The sequence below is a fragment of the Quercus robur genome, chromosome 4, assembly GCF_932294415.1.
Source record: "Quercus robur chromosome 4, dhQueRobu3.1, whole genome shotgun sequence".
In the NCBI taxonomy this organism is placed as follows: Eukaryota; Viridiplantae; Streptophyta; class Magnoliopsida; order Fagales; family Fagaceae; genus Quercus; species Quercus robur.
Genome location: NC_065537.1, coordinates 14994824 through 15018121, shown reverse-complemented (window position 1 = coordinate 15018121; position 23298 = coordinate 14994824). Strand labels below are relative to the sequence as shown.

The following is a 23298-nucleotide window of genomic DNA, read 5'->3' as shown; positions in this document are numbered from 1 at the left end:
ATTATAATGATTGAGTGTGTTTGTATGGGATGTGGGGTGAGTATATGCAATTGTTACACTTTTAGAAGTTGCGATTGTTGTACTTTGAGTAGATAGAAAATGTTTTGTAATTGATGTTAAATCAAAGAGATCAAATATGTCACTAACATAAATTTACTTGGCTCTCTAATAGGTTCACAATCTTTGAAGAATATTGACATAAATGTATACTTCGGTGGACCCCTTTACAATCCTGAAGGGATTGACGGATTTCCATTTAGAGGGGAGGGTATTGAATGCTACTACATGATGTTACGTCGTAAGTTGAAGACGTTGACTGATTTGAAGAGGAAAATAATGGACGAATTGAAATTGAACCCTGCTTGGTATGACATCAAGATTATTTATCGTTACCCACAAGAAGTTCTTCATGAACGGATAAATTACGGGTATATGGCGATTAAAGAAGATAAACATGTAAAGATGATGTTTAATAGGATCCAGAAAATGTCCCAAGTAAATGCTGCTGAGTTGTATGTAAGTTTGGAGGCGAGTGTAGACAACAGTACTGAGGTGGTGCAAGAAACATCTACGGCTTTACAATTTACAACCCTAGATAATGGATGCACTACAATGGGAGGGTATGCAATGGGAGGTTATACACTCCCATCTCAAGATTATGTTGCAAATACTGGTGAAACCCTCTACTCTCAAGAGACACATTTAGAGGAGGAAGACGAAGACGAAGACGAAGATCATGCTGCGAATGATAACATAAATAATGATGATATGGATCAGTACGAAGAGAGGATTGAGCAAGGTGACTTTGAGAACGATGTGGATGAGCATGAAGTCGTTCCTAATTTTGAAGAGGAAAATATGGAGTACCATGATGAAGGTGATGCAGATGATGATGATATTGGTGTCCAGCATGATACAGATACGACCATTGGCTACAGAGCTCCTGCGGACTCATTCTACGCAAATACTTGGGAAGATATGGTTGATCCTTCACTTCTTCAGATACCATTTCTTTGTACTTGGCAAGATGGGATGCATTTTTGTAAAGGGTTGACTTTTGCAAATAAAGCTGCGGTGAAGCGTGCATTGATAATATACGCAGCAAAGGATAATAGAAATTTCTCCATCCAAAGGTCGAGCACAACTCAATTGTGCGCCGCATGCGTTGACGACAACTGCAAGTGGTACGTTGGGGCATACATGAAGTCTAAATTGAATGGTCTGTGGATGGTCACGTCTTATGTGGGTCCACACAGTTGTATACCCTTTGGGCTGCGAAGAGACGGTAGAATGATGGATTCTAATTTTGTTGCATCAGAAATTGTGGGAAGATTGCGAAAAAAGCACACTGCTACTATTGATGAGCTTTGGGAGATCATACGTACTAAGTATGATCATGAGCTTTCTTACTATAAAGTATGGGACGTAAAACAAAAGGCAATTGCTAAGATTTTTGGGGATTGGGAGGAGTCTTACCAAAGGTTGCGAAAGTTGTTGTTGGCATACTTGGATCAGGATTCGGGTACCCAGTATAGCTATCACACCATACCTAAGCCATTAGAAGGTACTACGTTACTGCGCTATGTATATTGGGCATTCGCTCCATGCATTGCTGCATTCCAGTATTGCAGGCCAGTGATCAGTATTGATGGAACTCATTTATATGGTAAATACAAAGGGGTATTGATGATTGCAATGGCAACAGATGCTAATCAAAAGGTTTTGCCTATCGCCTTTGCTGTTGTGGATAAGGAGTCAGGGGCTAGTTGGGGGTGGTTTTTAGAGTGTCTCAGGACTTCGATAGAGCGTGTTATTGAAAACAAGGACATTTGCATTATTTCTGACCGACATAAAGGTATCAAATGCGCCATTCGAGAGTGGCCTAGAGGGCAAGACGGAAGAGAACGGGTATATCATCGATATTGCCTTCGACATGTTGCTAGCAACTTCAGCACACACTTTGATAACCCGACTCTAAAGGCATTGGCCTTGAAAGCTGGATATGCGACTCATGATGCTAAATTTGTGTCCATAATGCAAACCATTAAGGAGGCCGAGATTAATTTACTGAGGGGTGTAGACCCTACTGATCGCTGGATTATACGTTATATGCCATACACATATCTAATAAGTGAGGATGTAGACAAATGGATCCAGTCACATGATGGTGGAAGACGTTACGGGGCAATGACAACCAATATCTCTGAGTGCTTTAATGGGGTTCTTAAAGCTACCCGCGGTTTGCCCATTGCTGCAATGGTTGAGTTCACTTTTTTTAAACTTATTGCATATTTCCACGATCGACATAAACAAATTACTTCTGATCTCTCTCGAGGTAAGGTGTGGAGTGATTATGTAATGGAGATCTATAACAAAAATGAGCAGAAAATTGCAGGACACACTCTGAGGAATTATAATCATGCAGAGGGTATATATCAAGTGGTTACCCCGTATAACGACCATAGAGCTAGAGGGGGAAATCACAGTCATGATGTGCGCATATTTGATAGAACATGTGGTTGTGGAAAGTGGCAAAACTTGAAGATCCCTTGTTCACATGCAATTAAAGTTCTTAAAGGTCTGCATCTCGATGCGCCCAGCTATATTGACCCATGTTACAGTCTGAACAACGCCATTCTCACATATTCACATAATTTTGTGGTGCCAAAGTCAGAGTCATTATGGACAGACGTTCGCAGACCACGGTGGGTGCCTGACCCACAATTGTTGCGGGCCAAAGGTCGTCCTACAATGTCAAGAATAAGGAATGAAATGGATGGGGTACGGCGAGAACGGGGAAGCCAGAGGGAAGATCCAGAGTTGAGGGAGATTCAACCGAGGCAACGATGTAGAGTGTGTCATCAAGAGGGGCATAACCGTAGATGCTGTCCCAATTCCCATGGGGCTTCGACAAGTGGTAGTGCTATGAACTAGGCAAGTGCCGTCACTGTTTTTATATAATATACTCAGAATGTCATTTGGTTTTTGTTCTTTGCATTTGGAAACTAATAACCGTATTTAATGTTTGTCAGGCAAGCGGAGACTTGATTTTCGTAAGTGACATTGTACGTGGGACTTGTCGTGATCTTCTGTATGGACAAGCTAGGTGATTATGTAGAGTATGTTGTATCAGTATGGACAAGTGTTAGGTGAATATGTATAATATGTTATATCAGTATGGAGCTTCCGCTAGGCGAATATGTAGACTATGTTGTATTAACTTAGTTGTTATTTTGTTTATTGTTGTAAATTACGGATAATTGAACTATTTGCTATCCATTTTACTCGTTACATTAGTTGCGTGATGCAGCTTTTTCCTATAATACGAACAATGATATTACTTTGGCAAGTTGCCCTTCTAGTATTGAACTGCCATTGTGTGCTAAGACTTTTTGTCCAACAATAATTTTATTGAATAGTTACTGTTTTAATCTGGTTGTAGAACTTTAATGTATGCTCCGTTCGCGTATCACAGCGTATGTAGTTGTTTGATGTGTTCTGGACCCTGGAAAATTTGCTGCAGGGGAGAAAATTAATTCTGGTCCATGCACCTGCGGCAAAAAAATAAAAAAAATAAAAAATAAAAAAAATCCCAGTGGAACTCGAGTATCTTATACTCGATTTCCATAAATAGAAATCGAGTCTCTAAGACTCGATTTCTATTTATGGAAACCGAGTATAAAATACTCGAGTTCTACTGGGAATTAATTCTGGTCCATGCACCTGTGGCAAAAAAAAAAAAATATATCCCAGTGGAACTCGAGTATCTTATACTCGATTTCCATAAATAGAAATCGAGTCTCTAAGACTCGATTTCCATTTATAGAAACCGAGTATAAAATACTCGAGTTCTACTGGGAATTTTTTCCTTTACTTTTGCCCCAATTTGGTGACCTGCGGCCAAAAAAGAAAAAAAAATTCCCAGTGGAACTCGAGTATCTTATACTCGGTTTCCATAAATGGAAATCGAGTCTTAGAGACTCGATTTCTGTAAGTAGAAACCGAGTCTTAGACTTGATTTCCATTTATGGTAACCCCATTTCTACTGGGATTTTTTTTTCAATTTTTTGTTATTACCCCATTTGAGAACTAATTTCAGGTAATTTTTTACTAAACCGCCAACATCGAAGAGTAAACCTTGTAAATCCAAAAATATAACTGAAATGAACAAAATAAAATTATACAATCTGGTTTTTTTGTTTTCAACTGCCAACATCTAAGTAACCCAACCCTGTAAATCCAAAAAAAAAGAAAAAGAAAAGAAAATCAACATCTCATGTCTTCACAATCCAACAATACACAAAAAGCACGCATTCAGTATAATTTCATATCACATTGTAATGCACAAACTATAAGCAAGAAAATTGAGTGGAATATTAAAAGTTCAAACTTGTTCTTTTAATTTTATTTTGAATATAATTGAAGTTCTAACTCTAATTAGCTCATTTACAACCACTACATGGTAGGATTGATCCCTGAGTGCTATGTCTCATGCTACAGCTACACATGCCCAGAAAACTAAGCCACATGTGCTTGTCCACTAAGCACAGATTTTTAATTATCATTCTGGTCGTCTAACCAATAGATTGATAACAGATTGACAGTCATTGTCTACGGACATTCTTGTCAGATACTTGAAGTAAAACACATATTACATAAAAATGTATCACAATAAGAATATTTAACAAAATAAACAAAGATGCCAGTGGTATTTAAAAAACTTCAACAAAGTGTGGGCACCCCCATGTGGCTTTTATATCCATACAAAGAACAGAGCTGTTGGCTGTGTGTGAAGAACAAAGCCACGGATCAATTATATTCAGGGTGGTGGAGTGAAACAAAACATTAACATGGAGACACACTACTTCCATAGCTTCCGCAATGACATGTTTTTCTCGGTCTCCTTCTTCATTACCTTTGCCACTACCATCTCAAAATCTTCTTGTGTTACATCAACCCTCCTCTCCCTCAGAGCAAACATCCCAGATTCTGTGCACACAGCCTGCAGCAAACAAAATAAACGAAAAAAGGAAGAAGGGATAATATGATTATGCACAGAGAAAACACACAATCTTTCACTTCTGAAGACTTTAATAGCCCAGTGCAATAGGTCGTTATGGAATTAACAAGACTATACTTATAATTCTGTCCAAATCCATCGAAAAGAGTTTAGATTGTTTAAATTGAATAAAATACTGGCAATCTTTACAAGAATGAAGCCTATTTTGACATGCTTGCCAAATACTTACAATAAGAGATGAATCTGTTTAAATAGTTGAGGTCACAATAAAGAAAAGTACCAAAAACTAAACAACCCAATCTGCATAATGAAAACACACACGAAATGTACATTTTTTTATTTGATGCTTCAAATCCATCCAGCTGGTTGAGAAGCTCCAGCATAGTCCGCTGCACTTCACTGTCACCATTGCCACTACCAGTTTAAATGCAGAAAGTAAAAGGGTACACGAGGCAAACCTCCTTTATCTCTTTAATTTGCTGGTCAAGACCGCCAATCATGTCATATGTGGAATCTGGAACCTTTTCAACTTTCATGAGGTTGACCAATGGATCAACTTTGCTTGGCAAGATTAAATGAAGCACATAACTGTCATTATGGAGAGCAACTCTTGTTGATGGAGTTATCTTGGTGATATCGATATTTTTATCAATGTCAACAACATATTTCCGTTCAATTGTAAGATTGTAAACAATATGAAACATTAGATAAAAATGTATTCAAACTGTTTTCAAACCATCTCTTATTAACAGCAGTGATTGGAGGGTCGAAATCAGGGAATGCCAGTGCAACAGCAGTGATTGGATAGGCAGTGGTATAGTGACAGTGGTATGATAATGGAGGCTTAAGTGAGACATCGTCACTTTGGTCGCAATGCTTTTTTGTAAATTTATGGTGCCTTGCTAGTAGCATCAATGTAAAAAAGATGGTGTATTTGCCATAATACAGTGCCAGCAACAGCAGCAGAATAGAAGTAATAGTGATGGGTAACAGCAATGGTAGTGATGAAGCATAAATGGTAATGGTGGAGCAGATATCAGAGTGGTTATATGGTTATCGGCAGAGATTTTTTTCACATTGTTCTGTACAGTTATCTATTATGACAAAATATGAAGATGAAATTCTTAACTGACATTGATTAAGTCAATCAAAAATAGAGGAAGAAGAAGAAGGAACTACACAATATAAACAAGTTCCATGATACTCACATTCATTTGCACATCTACTACAGGCTCTGCAACAAAGTTAGAAGCTCTTGAATACCAACTTGGATCATCTTCCTACACAAAAGGAAAATATAAAAAAAATCAATTACCCAAGTTTCTACACGACATTACAAGAAAACGCCCCTAAAAAATCTTAATTGCATGGACCTCCAATATTTTCACAAAGAGACGCATAGCTTCTGTGGGAGACGTGTTTCCAAGCCCGCTCCAGCTGCATAAATAATAAAACCCTTGAGAAAACCAAATCCAGCAAAGGCCGCAGATATCAAATAAAGTCCGCAAGTATACCATGTGCCATATCACCAATGATGTAACAAGGATCCCATTCATTAATAACATCATCATCATCATATTTAACCAAATTCCTCCACATCCAGCAAACTCATATCCAACTCTCCACAGAAAATATAAAATGATTCGGTAACTGCCCATTTTTTTTTTTTGATAAGTGGTAACTTCACAATTTTTTAAATGCTAACATTTCAAACTTCTCCCTCAACCACTTTTCAGCTTTCCTCATCCTAAGGCTTCAAGACCACTTTTTTCCTAATAGCATGTGTTCATTATAAGAAGCTACAAAAAAAAAAAAAAAAAAAAAAAAAAAAAAAAAAAAAGGTACTCAACAAGATAACTTTCAAAAATCCCATTCCCTAGCAACTAGCTAATGCAATGGGTTCCCTAAGCAAAGCTCAAAACCTAGGCTCATCAGCTCATGTATGTGTTCTAAGGTCTGACAATCCTTTATGCCGTTTCCAAATATCACCAACTCATTTTAGAATACACAAATTAAAATATTGTGCTACAAGTGCAAAAATAAGCACAAATTTGTGTTTAACACATACACATTGGCATATGAAATGACAGCACAGGAGAGCTTAAGAGCACAAACCTCTTCCATTTGGTATGCTCAACAACTTTCCAAGAATTAGGTTCCGGTATGTTACAAGCTCCAACTGTCACCTGCAACAGAACGAATAGCAAATTCAGCAATGAAATTCTTTTTAACAAAAATCTCAAATCAAACAAGTCATTCCTCTCTACAAATAATTCATGAATCAAATACTCCACACATAAATACTTAATTTGACATGTAGCTTAAGGTTACAGTTAAGAACCATCACACTATCCAAATTCCTAATTCTTTTCCGTGATCTCGCCTTAACAAGAAACATTGTTTCTTCATCTTCTTCAAACTCGTCGCTAAAACAATCATCTTCGGAATAAAATTATATGTAGATTAAAATAACAAATGATGCAAGGAATAAAATTGCAACAAAAGCATTTAACAACCAACACATGTTGGGTTACCTCCATTGTCACATTTAAGAACCATATCCTTGTTGGAATATCTACCTCCAGCTAATGTCCTTATTTGAGGCATTCACCAAGTTCCAATAATGTACGTTCAAACCATATTGAAAACAAAAATAATCTTATTGAAATGTGAAAAGAGAAATAATAATGGAATAAAGTGTGTTGTTTCACATTAAGCTTTCAGATACCTTTTTTGAATCTTACGTCGTCTCGTATAATGAGGAGGAGGTCTTGCATGTCCTTCATCAGATGCCTCGGGCCCAACATTGAGTCCATGTTTGTGCCCCCCTGTCCCACACGGAGGTGCCTTTGATATGCGTTTAGGCCGACCTTCAGCCTCTGTAGGTAACCCAACCGCCTGCTCAGCCTGAACATGGGGTGGGTCAATGGCTGAAGAAGGGGTACTAAACGAACTATGGGAGGGTGGCTCCTACTGCATGTCAGGTGGGGTACCCAGGTCAAATGATGGAATGGGTGACAGCTGAAGAAATGACTGTGGGGTGGGTGGACGAACGTCAGAGCCAGAACAAGGAAGTGGGGTGGGTGGAGGGATGGTGAGGCAAGGAGATGGATGGGGGGTGGGTGAAGGGATGGTGGGCGTAGGGGCTGGATGTGGGCTAGGTGAAGGGATGGTGGGCGTAGGAGCTGAATGTGGGTTGGGTGAAGGGATGGTGACGGTAGGGGATGGATGTGGGGTGGATGAAGGGATGGTGGGGCTGGCGGATGCATGTGGGGTGGATGCAGAGGGATCGGGGGTAGGGAGAAGCTGAGGGGTAGCAACAGGCGGACGGGATTGACATCCGGCCGGAGCTGTGCTCGTGCTTGGGCCGGTAGGCATAGCTGCCTCCTCAATCGAGGCCTCAGGGATAGGAGGTTGGACACGTGCCATCGCCTGCACTGCCGTCAGCACCTCAGTAATGTCATTGTGGTCCTCCGTGCCCACTGGATGACGCCTCAACAAACGGACGTATCCTTCAATCTGCACATGAAAAGACCACACATATTAGACCTGCAATACAAAATCAACAATGCGAATTGATAATAAAATAAATGTTGGTTCTGCTACTAAAAATTGCAAATTAAAGGGAGATGAAGTGCTAAGCAAAAAATACACGAGGCAAACATCATGCTCTCTAAACAGTGGTTTCATGGTAAGATACACGGTAACTTGGGTTAGAAATAGAGAAGTTACCAGCAGAGTCACTACAGCACCAGGCCTATCGATGAACCTCCGAGTCACCCTTTTGAACCAGTCGTGGTACTCGTGCTCTGGAGGCATATCACCAAGCACTGCTTCACAACGCCGATAAAAGCGATTACCCCACTCAAGGATATGCACAGCATGTTTCTGCATCCAATTAACACCGATCTTCCCCCTCAAATCAATGCCATGAAGCACTCTGTCAGTGTTAACAACTTCGGGAATTTCTTGGATCATCCCGAATTGACGAACAACACGATCCGGTGTATGTTTCTCTACTAGGTGGAAACATACAAGCGGCACCGTTGCCGTCCATACGGCCCTCCCTGCAACACACCACGGCGGGAGGTCGTCAAAATGAGCTTCATATGGCTGCCACACCACCTACAATAGCAAAAAAAAAGTACACAACACATTAGGGAACAATGTTTATATTTCAAAGTTCACAAAACCTATATGGATGTTCGTAAAAGCGTAAAATAAGGCATTTTCATACTTGGTCTGGCAACATGGAAGCTAGTTGCTCGCGATACCTGTCCCTGAAAATTTGGGCGGGCCTATTTTTCTTGTTTGGGACCCACAACCACCTACAATCAAGAAGAATGGATCAATAAGTACTGAGATAATCTTAAAACTATAATGTAATCACATATATTAAATATCAATATAATACTAAAAGCTGAAACGTAGCAATTAATGTTAATTGGATGTTAAAACTAAGATATTAAACTAATTAATAATATCAATATCAATATAAAACTTATGAGTCTGTTAAAACTAAGATAATGTAATCACATATAACTACTGAGATAATCTTAAAGATATTAAACTAATTAATAATATCACTGGAATAAGAAACGGCCCTTTTAAAAGACAAAGCACAAACTAGCTATATTGAAAGTCACAAAATTATAGTAGATTAACATAAAATTCTACATTGGACCTCGGTTTAAAATGTTGTTATGTTGACATAAAAAATTGCTAGAAGCCTTTAAAATCAATAAATAAAATCAAGTTACATGATTGTGGAGTGGGTAATGATCAATCCGGAATGATAAGTGTTATTGGACCCCAATGTTTCTGTGTAGTTCATGATTGGGATGAAACAAAGGAGAAAAATCAAGATTTCGGTGGCTGTGAACAGAAAAATAAAGAAAAGATAAATTCCTTGGCATCACACGAACCGTAACCGTCTGTAACTGTAGACAAAGCTTCTTAGCTCTTAAGTCTGAAAATATATTTTTCCTCCCCCAGTAGAAAGCATTACAACCCTTTAAATAGAAGTCTAATACCTTTTCCTAGTTGAAATAGGATTTCTTAAAACCCTAATAACACTTGAACTCCTTGGGCTTTTTCTACTAAGCCCAACTAAATAACTAGACTTAAAAAAAAACCCAAAATAAGACCTAATGGACTATTAGTACAGCCCATGTCTAGAATTTAGGAAATTACAAAATTTCCCCTGGCACAATCAAATAAAATATAAAACTGAGATTGGCTTTCCTTTGCCTGCATCATGCCATTTGTTCAAGAATTGGAAGTTTGGAAATTAGTCTCAATTGCCATTCTCAATATAGTCAAAGTTGCAACTGAAGAAGATCTTTTAATGAAACAAAGACTCTAAAGAGGTGGAAGCTGCTAATGAAGTTGAAATTGAAGAAACAAGAGTATAAAAAACGCAAGGGAAAGGCAAAGAATATGGAGGCCGAAGCGTCTTATTCCCAGTTCATGTTGCATATCAAAGAAAGGTTCTGTTGCCTGCACTAACTTTTTCAAGATATTGATTTTGTCATATTGAAAAGTTTAATGGTTTAAGTGGATTAGTGAGTGTATCATTATCATCATTGCTACTTAAGATGAAGAAATAAAAGGAAATTTAAATTTGATCATTTTATTTTAAGTCAAGGATGTACTTCAAGAAACCAAGATTTCTCTTACTTCAACACTTTAAAACTCGAGGGCAAGTTTTCTCTACCAGGAGAGAATGACGCAAGTAGCAAGCTAATATCATTTTAATTTTAGGTGTTATGACCAATGTATAATTTTTTGGTTTTTAGAGATGGGTTGTCCTAATAGTCTTATTTTGAGTTTAGTTATTTAGTTTGGGCTTACTAGTAAAATCCCAAGGAGTCCAATTCTCATGTCCCACTAGAAGTGGAGTAGGCATTGGTGATCTATCATATGGATGTCATGCTTTCTATTCAGAAAGAGGATTAAGTCAGAGTACAAATATCTAAAAACCCCTAATTTCTTTAATAAAATAAATATTCATCTCCACAGTCAAAAGCTATGTCCCTGCTAAGTCAGAACCAACTGAGATTTTCTTTTCAGGCCACAGAATTATCCTAAGAACTAATTTTGTTCTGAACAGACAAAATATAAATTGTAGCCCATTTAGATTATGCATCCACCCCTAAGAAATAAACATACAGACAGAAGGCAGGTACAATCAGTTATATACAGGAACACAAGGGCATGAACACACACATGCAGCAATGATACAAAGAGGTCTCTCTCTCTCTCTCTCTCACACACACACACACACACACACCTAGCAAAAATAGACAAGGAGCTCAATGAACATATGGGTATTTTCTAATTGAAATCCTTACCAATACATAAGGTTTGGGTCTCCACTATAAGATCAATTATTTTAATAATACCAGCCACTTCCTATGTCAATTTTTATACTAGAACCACTCCCCCCTCCCCCCACCCCCCCCCCCCCCAAAAAAAACAAAAAAAAAGGAAAAAAGAGCACAATAGAAAGAAGATTCTTATACAAGCAGAATATGCCAGAAAGTACAGAGATTTTGTTATCCTCAAAAATTGGAGAAAAAACAACTAGATGATAAGAAGCAAAGGACTAACTTGGCCCTAATAAAAAGTTGTAATTTAGCAATTGAGTAAATGAAAAGGCAAAGTCTGTCATAGACTTTCAAGATAGAAAAGGTCTGAGGTGATGTAAATATTTGTTTGGTTTGACAGTCCCTTCACAATCAGCAGGATTCAACAAACCCTCTCAAGGATTACAACAGGGAACCTCCTCCACAACTTTGAAAATCTTTACACTGACCTTAGTATATGCAATTCTGAACGCATAATTACCCAAGCAACCAAAAAAACAGCAAAAGCACATGCCAAACACACAGGCAGATTGTCAATGGTTAAGGCAATGAATGATCATATGATAATTGGACCTATACATAATGCAACGATTTAGCACCCTTTAGTCTCTGTTCATCAAATAATGAACTAATATGGAGCTTCAAACCAAACTTAACTCGCGAGCTGCAGAACTTTACATTTGCACTTGCATTAATTATTTCCCACTTGGAATTAGGCAAGATCAAGCAAATCAAACAGCCACCTATTAATTGCAATTTAACAAAATGGGAAATGTGCAATAAAGGGTAGAATTTAATAAATAAAAACAAGTACACTCACAGAGAAAAAATTCTGGATGAAAGTAATACACATGTACACTCACAGGGAAAATGTTCCCTCCATACCAAATCACAGAAATCGTGAGTTTTTTTCCAAATAAATAGCACATCAAATACACATTCTACAATTAAAAAATGCTCAAAAGAACTTCCATATCCATCAACTCCCATTTCAAAAGGCAACTCAAGCAAATGAAAAAAATCGATTATTCAGCTTCCTCAATCAAACTTCACAGAAGCAAACACATCAAAAAGCCCAAATCCAATTTCCCAAATAAGCCTTCTAACAAGCCAATATCCAGCTCCACAACCAAAATTTTAGCGAAAATCCCCAAAACAACCAAGCTAAAAAACCATGGCATCACACAACAAACTAGAACCCAAACCAATCAGCCACGCTACAAAACCTCAAAAACACGGCAAATTAAACCACCAAATCCCAAAAAAAAGAGGCTAAAAACAAAGAAAGAGCAAAATCCTCTGTACCAGTCAATAAAACACTAAAACACTAAAACACAAAATCCTCAATAAAACACTAAAACATGGCATCTATCTTGTGCACCCAAGTCTTGCAGTTTAAAGCTAAACAGTTTTGCATTTTCCATGGTGTAAATTGCGTCTTGTCTGCATAGTTTGTGCTATAGAAGTTTCAATGGACCTCCATTTGAAGGGAAAAATAGTATATCAAGTATCATTTTGTCTGCTGGAAAGGCTTCAGGGCAGTCTAATCTTTGGTATTTGAGGGATTAAAATATCATGTTGACGACTAGGTATAATTTTAATTCAGAGGGCAAGCACATCAAAAGTTTGGTTGCAAGCATGTAACCATTAGCAGCTTATTTATGTGCAAGACAGTCTTGCATTTTGTTCAGACTATAATTACTCAGTATCTAGGCTGTCATTTGCATAATATTAGACAGTATAATAAGAGGACAATCGATGTAGGATCTTTAAAAATTCAGTACTAAATTAAGGTTTCTGATCAAATCTTGAAGGGTTCTTAAATAGACTTTGATATTTGATGGTGTGGGTTGGGCTAATCAATAAAAAGATTGGATCTTGAATGAGTCAGTTGTTGTTTGGTTTAAAAGAGTGAATAGAATGGGAAACAAAGAAAGATAAACCCTAAACAAACACTCTCAAAGGCAAAGCGTAAAATAAGCTGTCATCATTCTTTTAAAATTCACTATCTCTATGAGTGTTACTGATTACAATAAAGCCTTTATAAATAACCTAAAGAGACTAGGACTTCAAATAGCAAATAAAAATACTCAAGAAGAAGTTAGAACCAAATAGAAAAAGAACTCAAAACATAATATAAGACTCGTGCTTTGGTGAAGACAGTATGTTATAGCAGTATGAGGTAGAGACTTACTTCAGGGATAGTGGACCACGTACAGGAGGACCGTAAGCACCCACTGGCGGGCCTCGCTCAACTGTCGGGCACAAATAGGGGAACCTGGCCCATGCCCAGTACTGGAGCAACAACAAGCACCCACCAATCTGACTGGTGTCCTCGCTTGCCCTGCATAGCTCTCGATACAACCATGCAAGGCAAGCACTTCCCCAACTGTACCTCCGTGGGTTGTGAAGGTCTTCCAACTGCTACACCCACATTAGATGCACCCTATCGCCGGATTTGTCCATGAATATTGTGTCCCCCAATAGCGCTAGGATGTAGCATCGTGCGTACTTATGCAGCTGATCGTCTTCAGCATCAGGCGGCAATGGGTTAGCAACTTCCTCCAAAAGGCGGTTGATGAGAATCCTCTGCCCATCAAGTTGCTTATGGTTGTTTTGAGTTACAGGTCGAAAGCCAAGGAAGTCTCGGCACACATCCACCCAAGTTTTTTGTGTGCTCCCTGTTATAGCCTCACCATCAACAGGAAGCCCGAGAAGAACCTCCACATCCTGCAATGTGATGGTCACCTCACCATGTGGCATGTGAAAGGTGTGAGTCTCGGGCCGCCATCGCTCCACTAAGGCCGTTATGAGGCCATTGTCAATCTCTCTACCCGGGACCCACAGGAGTCCCTCCAAACCAACTGTGGTGATGATGTTCCTCACTCGGTCGTCCACCATTGGAGGTTGCTTGGAGAACTTTGAACTACGACTACGGCAGGTAATGGACCCTGGATCCTGCACATAACATCTCGTTATGGATTAATATAGTATATGCAAATACGTGTACATTGTATGGATTAAATGCATGTGCACAAGTAAATATTTAGTTGAGTGTTTTACCCGCCCATTCCAAATAGCTTCGGACCGATGCGTCGCCTGCTGTGACAACACCGAGTCGTCAATGGGTCCAGGCTATGTATAGTCAATGCGTCCAGCATTTGCAGCAGCCATACTGAAGAAGAATGATAAGCAGTTAGTTTCAAAATTGAACACACAATATGCTTAAATATATAGGTATGAGTTAGAGCAACTAAAGCCAATTTGTACAATGAGAATTCAGTAAAAGATGAAAGAGTAAACCAAAAGAGACCAATATGAACACAAAGCTTTTTAGACTTAGGATTTTATTTTTAAGGTTACAGTTTTGAACACACGCAGTTTTTTTATTTATTTTTATTTTTTAGAAGAAGATCACACACAGAATAATGCTTAGTTACAAATACCACAATACAATGAAGGGCTTTGATAAACTTACTATCAAACATGAGATTAAAGGGTAATTTAGGAACATAAAAAAAGAAAAAGAAAAAAGAAACTAATGTATTAAATAGTATTGATTGATTTCATATCAACAACTAAATAAATTAATTTTTGAATGAAAGAAACAATTTTTTTTATATCAATTTTATTACAAAATGCTTACAAATTGACATGATAATTCTTCTCCAAAAAAAAAAATGACATCATAATAATTGTGATTGATGTCATGACAACCACATAATAAGTAAATTTCTTAATTACTTTTTTTTTTATGTGTTTTAAATATCAAAATTATTAGACTTTAATTATTATCTCATTTAAAAGTATACATAAAACATAAGTTCATGGATTAGACAATAAAAAAAATCCTATTAATACAAAAATAGGTGTCCATAGTAAGAACAAATAAAATATATAATACAATTGTGGAATTTTCAATATATTAATCCAATTAAAGGTTATTAAATAGTGTGATAATTAGCAGCTTTTTCCTATTATGAAAACTGTTTATACAAATTCATTATGACACAGAAAGGTTACTACTTATAATTGAGACACGGCCTTGTAATTACGAGTTTCATCTTTTTGGCTCAAAAGATGCAGAATCTGTCATCACTCAATTTCTGCATCCTCTGTTCATTTATGCAGTAATGTATAGGCATTGTGACTTTGTTACCCAGAGGAGCATGTTCTGCATAATTTATCTCAGAGACCTCTGACCTAGGAAGCTGAATACGTACTTGAGTAAATTTTTGGTATATGATAAGACCTTATTAGAAATCTTGAAGAGGGCATAGCTCTAGTACATGGGAGGTATATTATTGTTCATATACTATTGCTCAATAGATTTTACTGATTAGGCTATTTGAAAATTCTTCTTATCAATAAAAAATGCATTTTCTGGCTAAAAGATACTAATACCCTAGCCATATCTGTTCTGCCTGCACAAGCAAAGACTTTTGCAAACCATAAAACATTTTGTCTCCCTTTGTTTATCAGTTTTCCTTGAAGGTGAAGCATCAAGAATAATTAACATAACTTATCTCTCCACTTCCCGCCCACCCCACCCAACAAAAAAAAAGAAAAGAAAAGAAAAAGAATAGAAATACAATAATCCTTATTGAATATGATTATCACATAAAATATATTACCGAATGATGTTATGCCGTCTCAAGGGCACGAAAAATGCTTTGTCCATTTGAAGTGGAAGTTTGTAAGCTTATTTGCTTCCTATGGTTTATTTGGAAGGGGAACTTCACTAGAGTGCCAGGTTTGTCGAAGCTAACTAGGAATGAATTATATGATGCCTTTCCTAATTTGCAATATGTTATGAATGATTTTGGTAATATAAGAGGATGTGATGTGATGAAGATTACATAAAACAGTGCTTGAGACAGTAGTAAGCCACAATTTTGTGGTTTGGTCGTCTCATGAGGTTCTTCAGCAAAGTTAGAGCAATGCTTTCCCTTGGCAAAATATTTGTGATTTGGGGTTCCCTTGAACATATCCTTCTTAGGCTCATTAAAGCTTTGTTGTATATACTTATGGTGGAAGTATGATCAAGAGATGTCATTTTATCACTTGTTGGTGTTCCATGCATTGAAGTGATGTTTTGTGCCATCTTTGGGTCCACTCTACAGTTCTAGGAATTGTTTTCTCTCTTTTCTGTTTTGCTCTGTGCCTGTGTCTGTGGCAGTAACCTAGATCACTGTTGGATTTGGTGGCTAACTACAGAGGAAGGTCCTTTGTAGTTGGTATGGTGTATATAGAGGAAGAGGGAAAAGCTGTGCTTATTGAGGGCAGGGAGCTTCCTGTTTACTGACTTGAGATGGTGCTATAAAGGTCCTTTTTTAATGGCTTTTGTTTATCTTCTTCTTCCTTTTTATTTTTATTTTTGATTTTTGATTTATTTTTAAATGGGTAAGTCATACACGACCCAATGGGTTTTGAAACCACAACCTCACTATCCTCCTGCTTTTAATGGCTTTATGCCACACTTGACTTCTCTTTTCTTATTGTTTGAGGAAACCTTAATTTGATTGGAGAAAAATCACTAGCAATAGACTGGTAATACTTCAAAAAATGCAAGGTGGAAAACCCATGCTCATCAGATACATATAATGACAACCCCAAGGCAACCTGCGGAACACAACCTGATAGCTATACTATAGTCTTTTTGTGGTGTATGATTATGTTTTGTGTAGGCTACATATATTCTGATGGGGAAAAAAATTTCAGCTTGTTATATGTTTTTCGTTGTGCATGTAGATTTATATTTTTTGATTGCTATTGATTAAGTTATTTCTTCAAAATTTTAAGGGTATTTATTAACGCTTTAAGTCAAAATTTAGGGTTGGAAACACCTTTTATATGAATTATTAATGACTGTTTAAAGTTAATGCTCCATAATATTTCCAAATTCTTGCATCCTTTCTCTGTGTTTTCACAAAAAGTTGAACTTTTTCTTTTTTATTCCACCGTATTGATTTTGTGGCAAAGGACTACTTAACTAAGGTCATTGTCACTTTGTGTTGAGCATTTGAACTATTAGTACTTATTTTTTTATTACATTTTCAAAGTTCTTATTTGTTATTATAATGGAAACCAGCTGTTTGGAGATGCGTCATACAAATTTTTCTACTCTCGTAGATACTAGTTTGCCCATATTGAGTGCAATTTACTTAAAGTGTGTGGATTGAGAACACTTAGGTGTTCATAACCTTCCCATTTTTTCCCTATATTGAATAATGGTCCAAAGCCACACGTAAGTGGATTGGATCCATATGATATTGCAGTAAGACATAATCTTAAATGGAGGATATTTTGACTTTTCTCTATTTTATTTTATTTTATCCCTTCGGAATGAGAAATCTTATGCAAAAGTTTGGTAAAAAAGGAATGCCGATGTAGACAAATTGTGAAGTAGCTAATGACTGATCAAAAACAAAAAAAATAAGAAGGGGAGAAAAAAATAAAAAAAGAAACAAAAAAGAAGTGGCTAATAAGCCAAATTCTAATGACAAGTTGACAACGCTAGTAAAGATAGCATTTAAAGTGGTGTTGATACAACTTTGGTGATAATTGACAAATCATGCTTATACTTGAAAAATAATATGATGTGACACATTATTTGTGTTTTATACTAATATTAATGACCAAGAAAAAAATTTGTTGACTTTTCCATAGCCAACTTAGAACCCAGTTCTAAATCAGACTAAATTGGATGAGATATGCTTGTTTGAACATCTAAACTTTCTAGAGATATTGTTGTCCAATTCTGCTTTAGAATCAGTTTAAATGGGCCAAGAATCTTGTAATTTAGTGACATTTCCTGATCTCTTTTATAAGGAAAACAGCGTTTAAATCCCCCTCAATAATTGAATAGGGTTTAGGTTTTGTTTTCAAAGAGGCATTTGGTTCCTAGAGTTCAAAAGCACCCGTAGCTTAAAGCCGTAAGTTCTATGTGCTTTGCTCACCGAATCAAAGCCACCCAAATATGCAAAATCGATTCTAGATACCTAAAACCAATTTATGCCAAGCCAGCTAACGTAAACAAAACTTCTAACCAAAATCCCTTAATCAAAACTAAATCTAATCCATCTATTTAAACTAATTAAACAAAACCATTCCTAACCGAAAAACCTAAATCATAACCAATCAACCAAAATACATAACTGAAAAAAGACTATGTAATTTGTTTCTTCAATAGCAAACTACTAAGTGCTTTTTTATATGCATATAATTTAGTAATTTGTAATGGTACGCAAGCACTATAAATATATGAGATAACTATTTCATATAAACTTGTAAGTTCTAAGCTCCTAATAGACAAGCAAATGGGCCTAATGAGATATACAATTCTCTCGTAAAAGCTATAATCCTAATCAGCAATAACAATCTAACCTGAAGGCAGAAATTTGGAAACTCTTAAGGATGGCAGCAACAATATGCACTATCCAAGCAACAATGTCATCTGCACTCACCAAATCCAAACCCAAATTTCATAAAAATCATAAAATAAAAATTAAATAAAGTATCTACCGCAAAATCCAAACCCAAATTTCACAAAAATCAAAACTGAAAATTAAATAAATAACCTAGATGTTAAGTATCCAAATCCAAACCCAAAATTTCACATTAATCAAAACAAAAAATCATATAAATAGCTTACCAACCAAAATCGGAATGGGTATGGGTATGGGTATGGTGAGGAAAAATGAATGGGTATGGGGGTGGTAATGAGAGAGAGGGAGAAAAGGAGAAAGGATCTCCTAGTGAGGGAGAGAGAGATCGATGAGGAGAGGAGTCGATGGCTGGGCTCAGCCTCGTCGGCGTCGTCGCTAGGCTGGGCTAGGCTCTGCTCGTCGACGCCGGCGGGGTTCTGTGTGTGTGTGGGAAATGAGAGAGTTTTGTGAGAGATAGAGAGAAATGAGAGAGTTTTGTGAGTGTGGGAAATGAAAATGTAAGACTGAGGGTGAGAGAGTGAGAGCGCTCTGGTTTGTGTGAGAGTGAGAGGGTGTGAGCGTGAGTGTGAGTGAAAGTGAGACAAATGCAATAGACGAAGACGTTAATTTTGAAAAACCCCAATTGGAAACCGAGTCTCTAAGACTCGATTTCCGGTTGGAATACACGTGGAAATCGAGTCTAAGAGACTCGATTTCCATGTCAATGCCAGATGGCAACTCTGCCACATCAGACGTGGTCAAAGCACATAAACCGAGCCTCAAAGGCTCGATTTAGAGGGCCAAAATTGAGCCTCTGAGGCTCGAGTTGCTAGTTTCCCAATTACTTTCAAAACCGGGCCAACTAACTGAATAGTTTCATCCTTATGGGTAATTACCCATTTTCGCCTTCTCATAGATATGCAAAGCCGCCACACCATCTACTCTATCTGACTAAATCCATTGGTAAATATACTTAATATAAAAATGCCAATAGCTAGGGACAGAAAGTTGACCATTGTTTATAAAACACTACATATATAATTGATACATTCATATCATGCGGTTTGGTTGTTAGTTACATCATGCCCCACTCACGCGCCCCTAGCTATTGGTGTCAACTTGGTACTTGGTAGCTCAACATTCACAAATCGGACCCTATTGGTGGCAACTTGGTAGCTATATAGTATAACTTATGAAGTCATTATGACTCATAAAGTCATTGGCACCTGGGCAAGTGGTTTATTGATCGAGTTGTGGTGATGGGTTGCTGATTGGTTTGCAATTTTGGGTTGTTGGGTTTTTTCTTGATGGGTTTTGTAACAGTAGTGGGGGTTTGGGTTGTTATCACAGTGGCTGGGCTATGAGTTTGGTGGGTTTCAGTGAGTCGATCTTGCAATGATGGGTTGTGATCATGGTGACTGGGCAGTGGGTATCTGGCAGTGATCATGGTCGCTGGGTAGTGGGTATTTGGAGGTGGCTATGGCTGGGTTGTGATGTGGGGGGTTTTAGGTGGTAGTGGATTTGCTAAGTTGAGAAGAAAGAGTGAAAGTTTGTTCACTTTGTTGGTTGATCCTGGTTCAGAGATGAGAAAGAAAGAATAAAAAATAATAAAGAAGAAATATTTAATTGAAGTGGTAAAAAAAAAATCACCACTTGGTTGAATTGTAATGTGATGCGTTAAAATAAATAAAATAATTTTTTGAGTTGTTAAATGTTTAGAGACTGTTTGATATGGTATTTTGAACAACAATTTTTAGTGTTTAAATAACATTACACGTATTTTCACACATTTTTTTACTTACATGTATTTTCACACTCGTTATTCTTTTTTATTCATGTGTCTTGGGACCATTGTTAATAAATCATGAGTGTTTTAGGACAATTTTAAATAAAATTTGACTTACCTCTAATACTTTTTTAACTGGAATTTCCTTTTATTTTAATCAAAAATTGTCATATCATTCATTAACTAAATAAAATATGGAAATTAAAACTCACTACCACTTACCATAGTGTATTTAAAATAAAAGGAAACTTCTAGTTTAAAAATACTAGAGGTAAGTCAAACCCTTTTATAAACTATTTTATAAAAATTTTGATATCACTTTTATTAAAAAAAAAAAAAAAAAAACTAATTACTTTTTTTTTTCTTTTCTCATAAAATTTTATAAAGAATATATTTCTTAAATCAAGACCCTTACTTCATCTAATAACATCTCCCCTCATTTATTTGTGCAAATCTCATGACTCTGTAATCGTGACCCTTAAGATCATTCACATTGCAATTTTTTTTCTTTTTTTCTATTTTAACATAAAAACCTTCTTCTTCTTCTTCTTCTTCTTCTTCTTCTTTTTACATCCCCTTGCCTTTTTTCGTTTTTTGTGCAAGTCATGACACAGACATCATGACCCTTAAACAGTTAAACCTGTCATAATTTCCAAATGAGTGCTATTAAAAAAAATATCATAACTTCTCTACAATTTGTCAAATTATAAGTAGTGAATGTAAACTACATGGATCCATTATTTTTTCTCAATCGTTCACAGTTCGCTAACAAAATAAAAATTGTGAGATATAAATATATAAATATATATATATATATATATATATGTAGGGACACGATTTTTAACGACCCAAGGATGACGTTGGGCTCGTGTGTAAAGGGCCCGAACAATATGATTTGTAGAGAGTGGGTTTGGAAAGGCCTGCCTTTGGGTGCTGGGTTTCGGTCTGGTCCCGGTTTCGTGAGCGATCATACAAAGATGAGTTCGGACTGCATATCTGAGCCTTGCATCAATGTATTTTGAAAGGTTTGACTCCTCGGAATTAGTCCGAGGAGCATTACATTATCACCATTCTTCCTTTTTCTTCCTTCTTTTTCCCGGGCCTCCTCTTTGTCCCCCCCCCCCCCCCTTTTTCTCCTTTTATACTAGTATTTGATTTCCCTTCTTCATCTACGTGTCAGTTTCTCCTTGTTTGGGGCAGTTACTCGTCCTATCAGTCTTCACGTCAGAGTGGTTAGGAAAAGCTGGATAGCATAGTATGGGGTATGGGTTTGTCAAGTGCTGGGCTCCACGTTATGGTGTTGGCAGCTTTCTAGCTTGTACTGCTCTTGTACTGAGTTTGTCCTTTTTTTCAGGCGTTTTATGAGGCGTTGAGTGTGAGGTTGTCCTTGGCTATATTATTGGGCCATCAAGGGGTTCTCCTCATACCTCCTCGGCAGTAGGGCTCCTTGGCTTAGGCTTTGGGCCATTAATGTGAAGTGGACCGGGATTCCAAATTTCAGGCCCCACAATAGCCCCTCGAAATCCTGCTTCCCGACTTTTTAGTTGGGAAGGAGGGTTTTGGTGATGCTGAGCCCACCTCGTGACTTGTTCAAGTTCCGTGCTTTATTGCTGCTGGTGTTCTTCCATTTACGTGGGAGATGTGCCGAATTAAGAGGCATTACTTTATTCTTCCTCCGCGCAGTGCCCTTTGTCATTTCAGTCTTCGAGGCGCGCCTTCACGAGGACCTTTAAATCTTGTGGTGGTAGATAGCGTTGGAAATTGTGCCAGAGCTGCCTTGTCTGCAGCGTGTCTTAGGAATCTGCTCAAATTAAATTAAATGACACTTCCTTACCCTTTATATAAGTAGGACAGGTGGTTGTTCTCCTGGCATATAAACCCTTCTGCTCTCCTCAGAATCATAACCCTTTCTCCATAACCAGTTCCCACCTCCAGTGTCGTCTTCCTTTAGTGCCATATGTTTGAGGCTTGGGCAGAGGGGGAGGAACTTCACCCGCCACAGAGGCACCGGACCCTTCCAAGACTTAAAGTGATGTGGTCTGGGTAGGGGAGGCACAGATTTAAGGTGTCCTCCCGCTTGGATATGGTGGGAACGGTACCCTCCCCTCTTTTAGTCAAAATCTGAAGCAAGTTCTGGTCACACCAGATTTTTGGTGTGTCAGAAGAAAGATTTTCCGCCATCAACGCCGTCTGCCTTGTCGCAGGCAAATTTTTGTGTAGGCTCCTCAACTTCCGGTTCCCGGCACCTTTTCTTCAACGGTGTGGGCCTCAAGTTGGGTTCCCTGCACCTTTTCTTCAATGGTGCAGGCCCCACGTTGGGTTCTTTGGCTGCCTGAGTTATGGGCATGTAAAAGTGTTGAGGAATGGTTTTCCTTGAACAAAGTCTTGAAGCAGTAGCCAACCTCTCCTCTGTACTACTTCCTCGGCTTTATCTTTATTCTCTTGTATCTTTCTTTTCGCTTATGTAATTAGCTTTAATATAAGCTTATTCCAGCTTTTCATTGTACGCTGTACTACTTCTTTGTCTTAATAAAAGAGGAATTTATTAACTTGTTTTGAATATTTTTCTTTTTTGCAACAACTACTTTGTGAATGTGTATGCTCCATGTGTGTTTTTCTTCAATGATACTTAGAGCAGGAAACCTTGAAACATAATCCGACTAACTCTAATTTACCGACATTACCAGGCATAATAAC

General features: G+C 37.6%; 2 protein-coding genes and 1 long non-coding RNA gene across 3 annotated transcripts in view; 1 reads left to right on the top strand and 2 right to left on the bottom strand.

Annotated features, from left to right (window-relative positions):
• LOC126721441 (uncharacterized) overlaps positions 1 to 2934 on the top strand; it is a 4436-nt gene extending 1502 nt beyond the window's left edge. The window contains exon 2 of the mRNA XM_050424473.1: positions 173 to 2934. Coding sequence (XP_050280430.1) covers positions 173 to 2934 — 2762 coding nt within the window. The remainder of the gene's footprint in view (positions 1 to 172) is intronic.
• A 1927-nt stretch (positions 2935 to 4861) lies between these two features.
• LOC126721440 (26S proteasome regulatory subunit 8 homolog A-like) lies at positions 4862 to 5724 on the bottom strand. The gene is made up of 2 exons (XM_050424472.1): positions 5479 to 5724; positions 4862 to 5002 (listed from the first exon to the last, which is right to left on the bottom strand). The coding sequence occupies exons 1-2, from the start codon at positions 5722 to 5724 to the stop codon at positions 4862 to 4864; spliced, it is 387 nt and encodes a 128-aa protein (XP_050280429.1).
• Positions 5725 to 5787: 63 nt separating this feature from the next.
• Positions 5788 to 7208, bottom strand: LOC126720666 (uncharacterized). The gene is made up of 3 exons (XR_007653593.1): positions 7136 to 7208; positions 6394 to 6457; positions 5788 to 6300 (listed from the first exon to the last, which is right to left on the bottom strand). It is a non-coding gene; the product is annotated as an uncharacterized LOC126720666 (long non-coding RNA).
• Positions 7209 to 23298: the final 16090 nt, after the last annotated feature.

Excerpts from the sequence above, each read along its gene's own strand:
- LOC126721440 (XM_050424472.1), bottom strand. The coding sequence starts at position 5,724 with ATGTTTCATATTGTTTACAATCTTACAATTGAACGGAAATATGTTGTT. Across the intron at positions 5,003-5,478 it reads AAATTAAAGAGATAAAGGAG|GCTGTGTGCACAGAATCTGG; the intron begins GTTTGCCTCGTG and ends TGTTTGCTGCAG.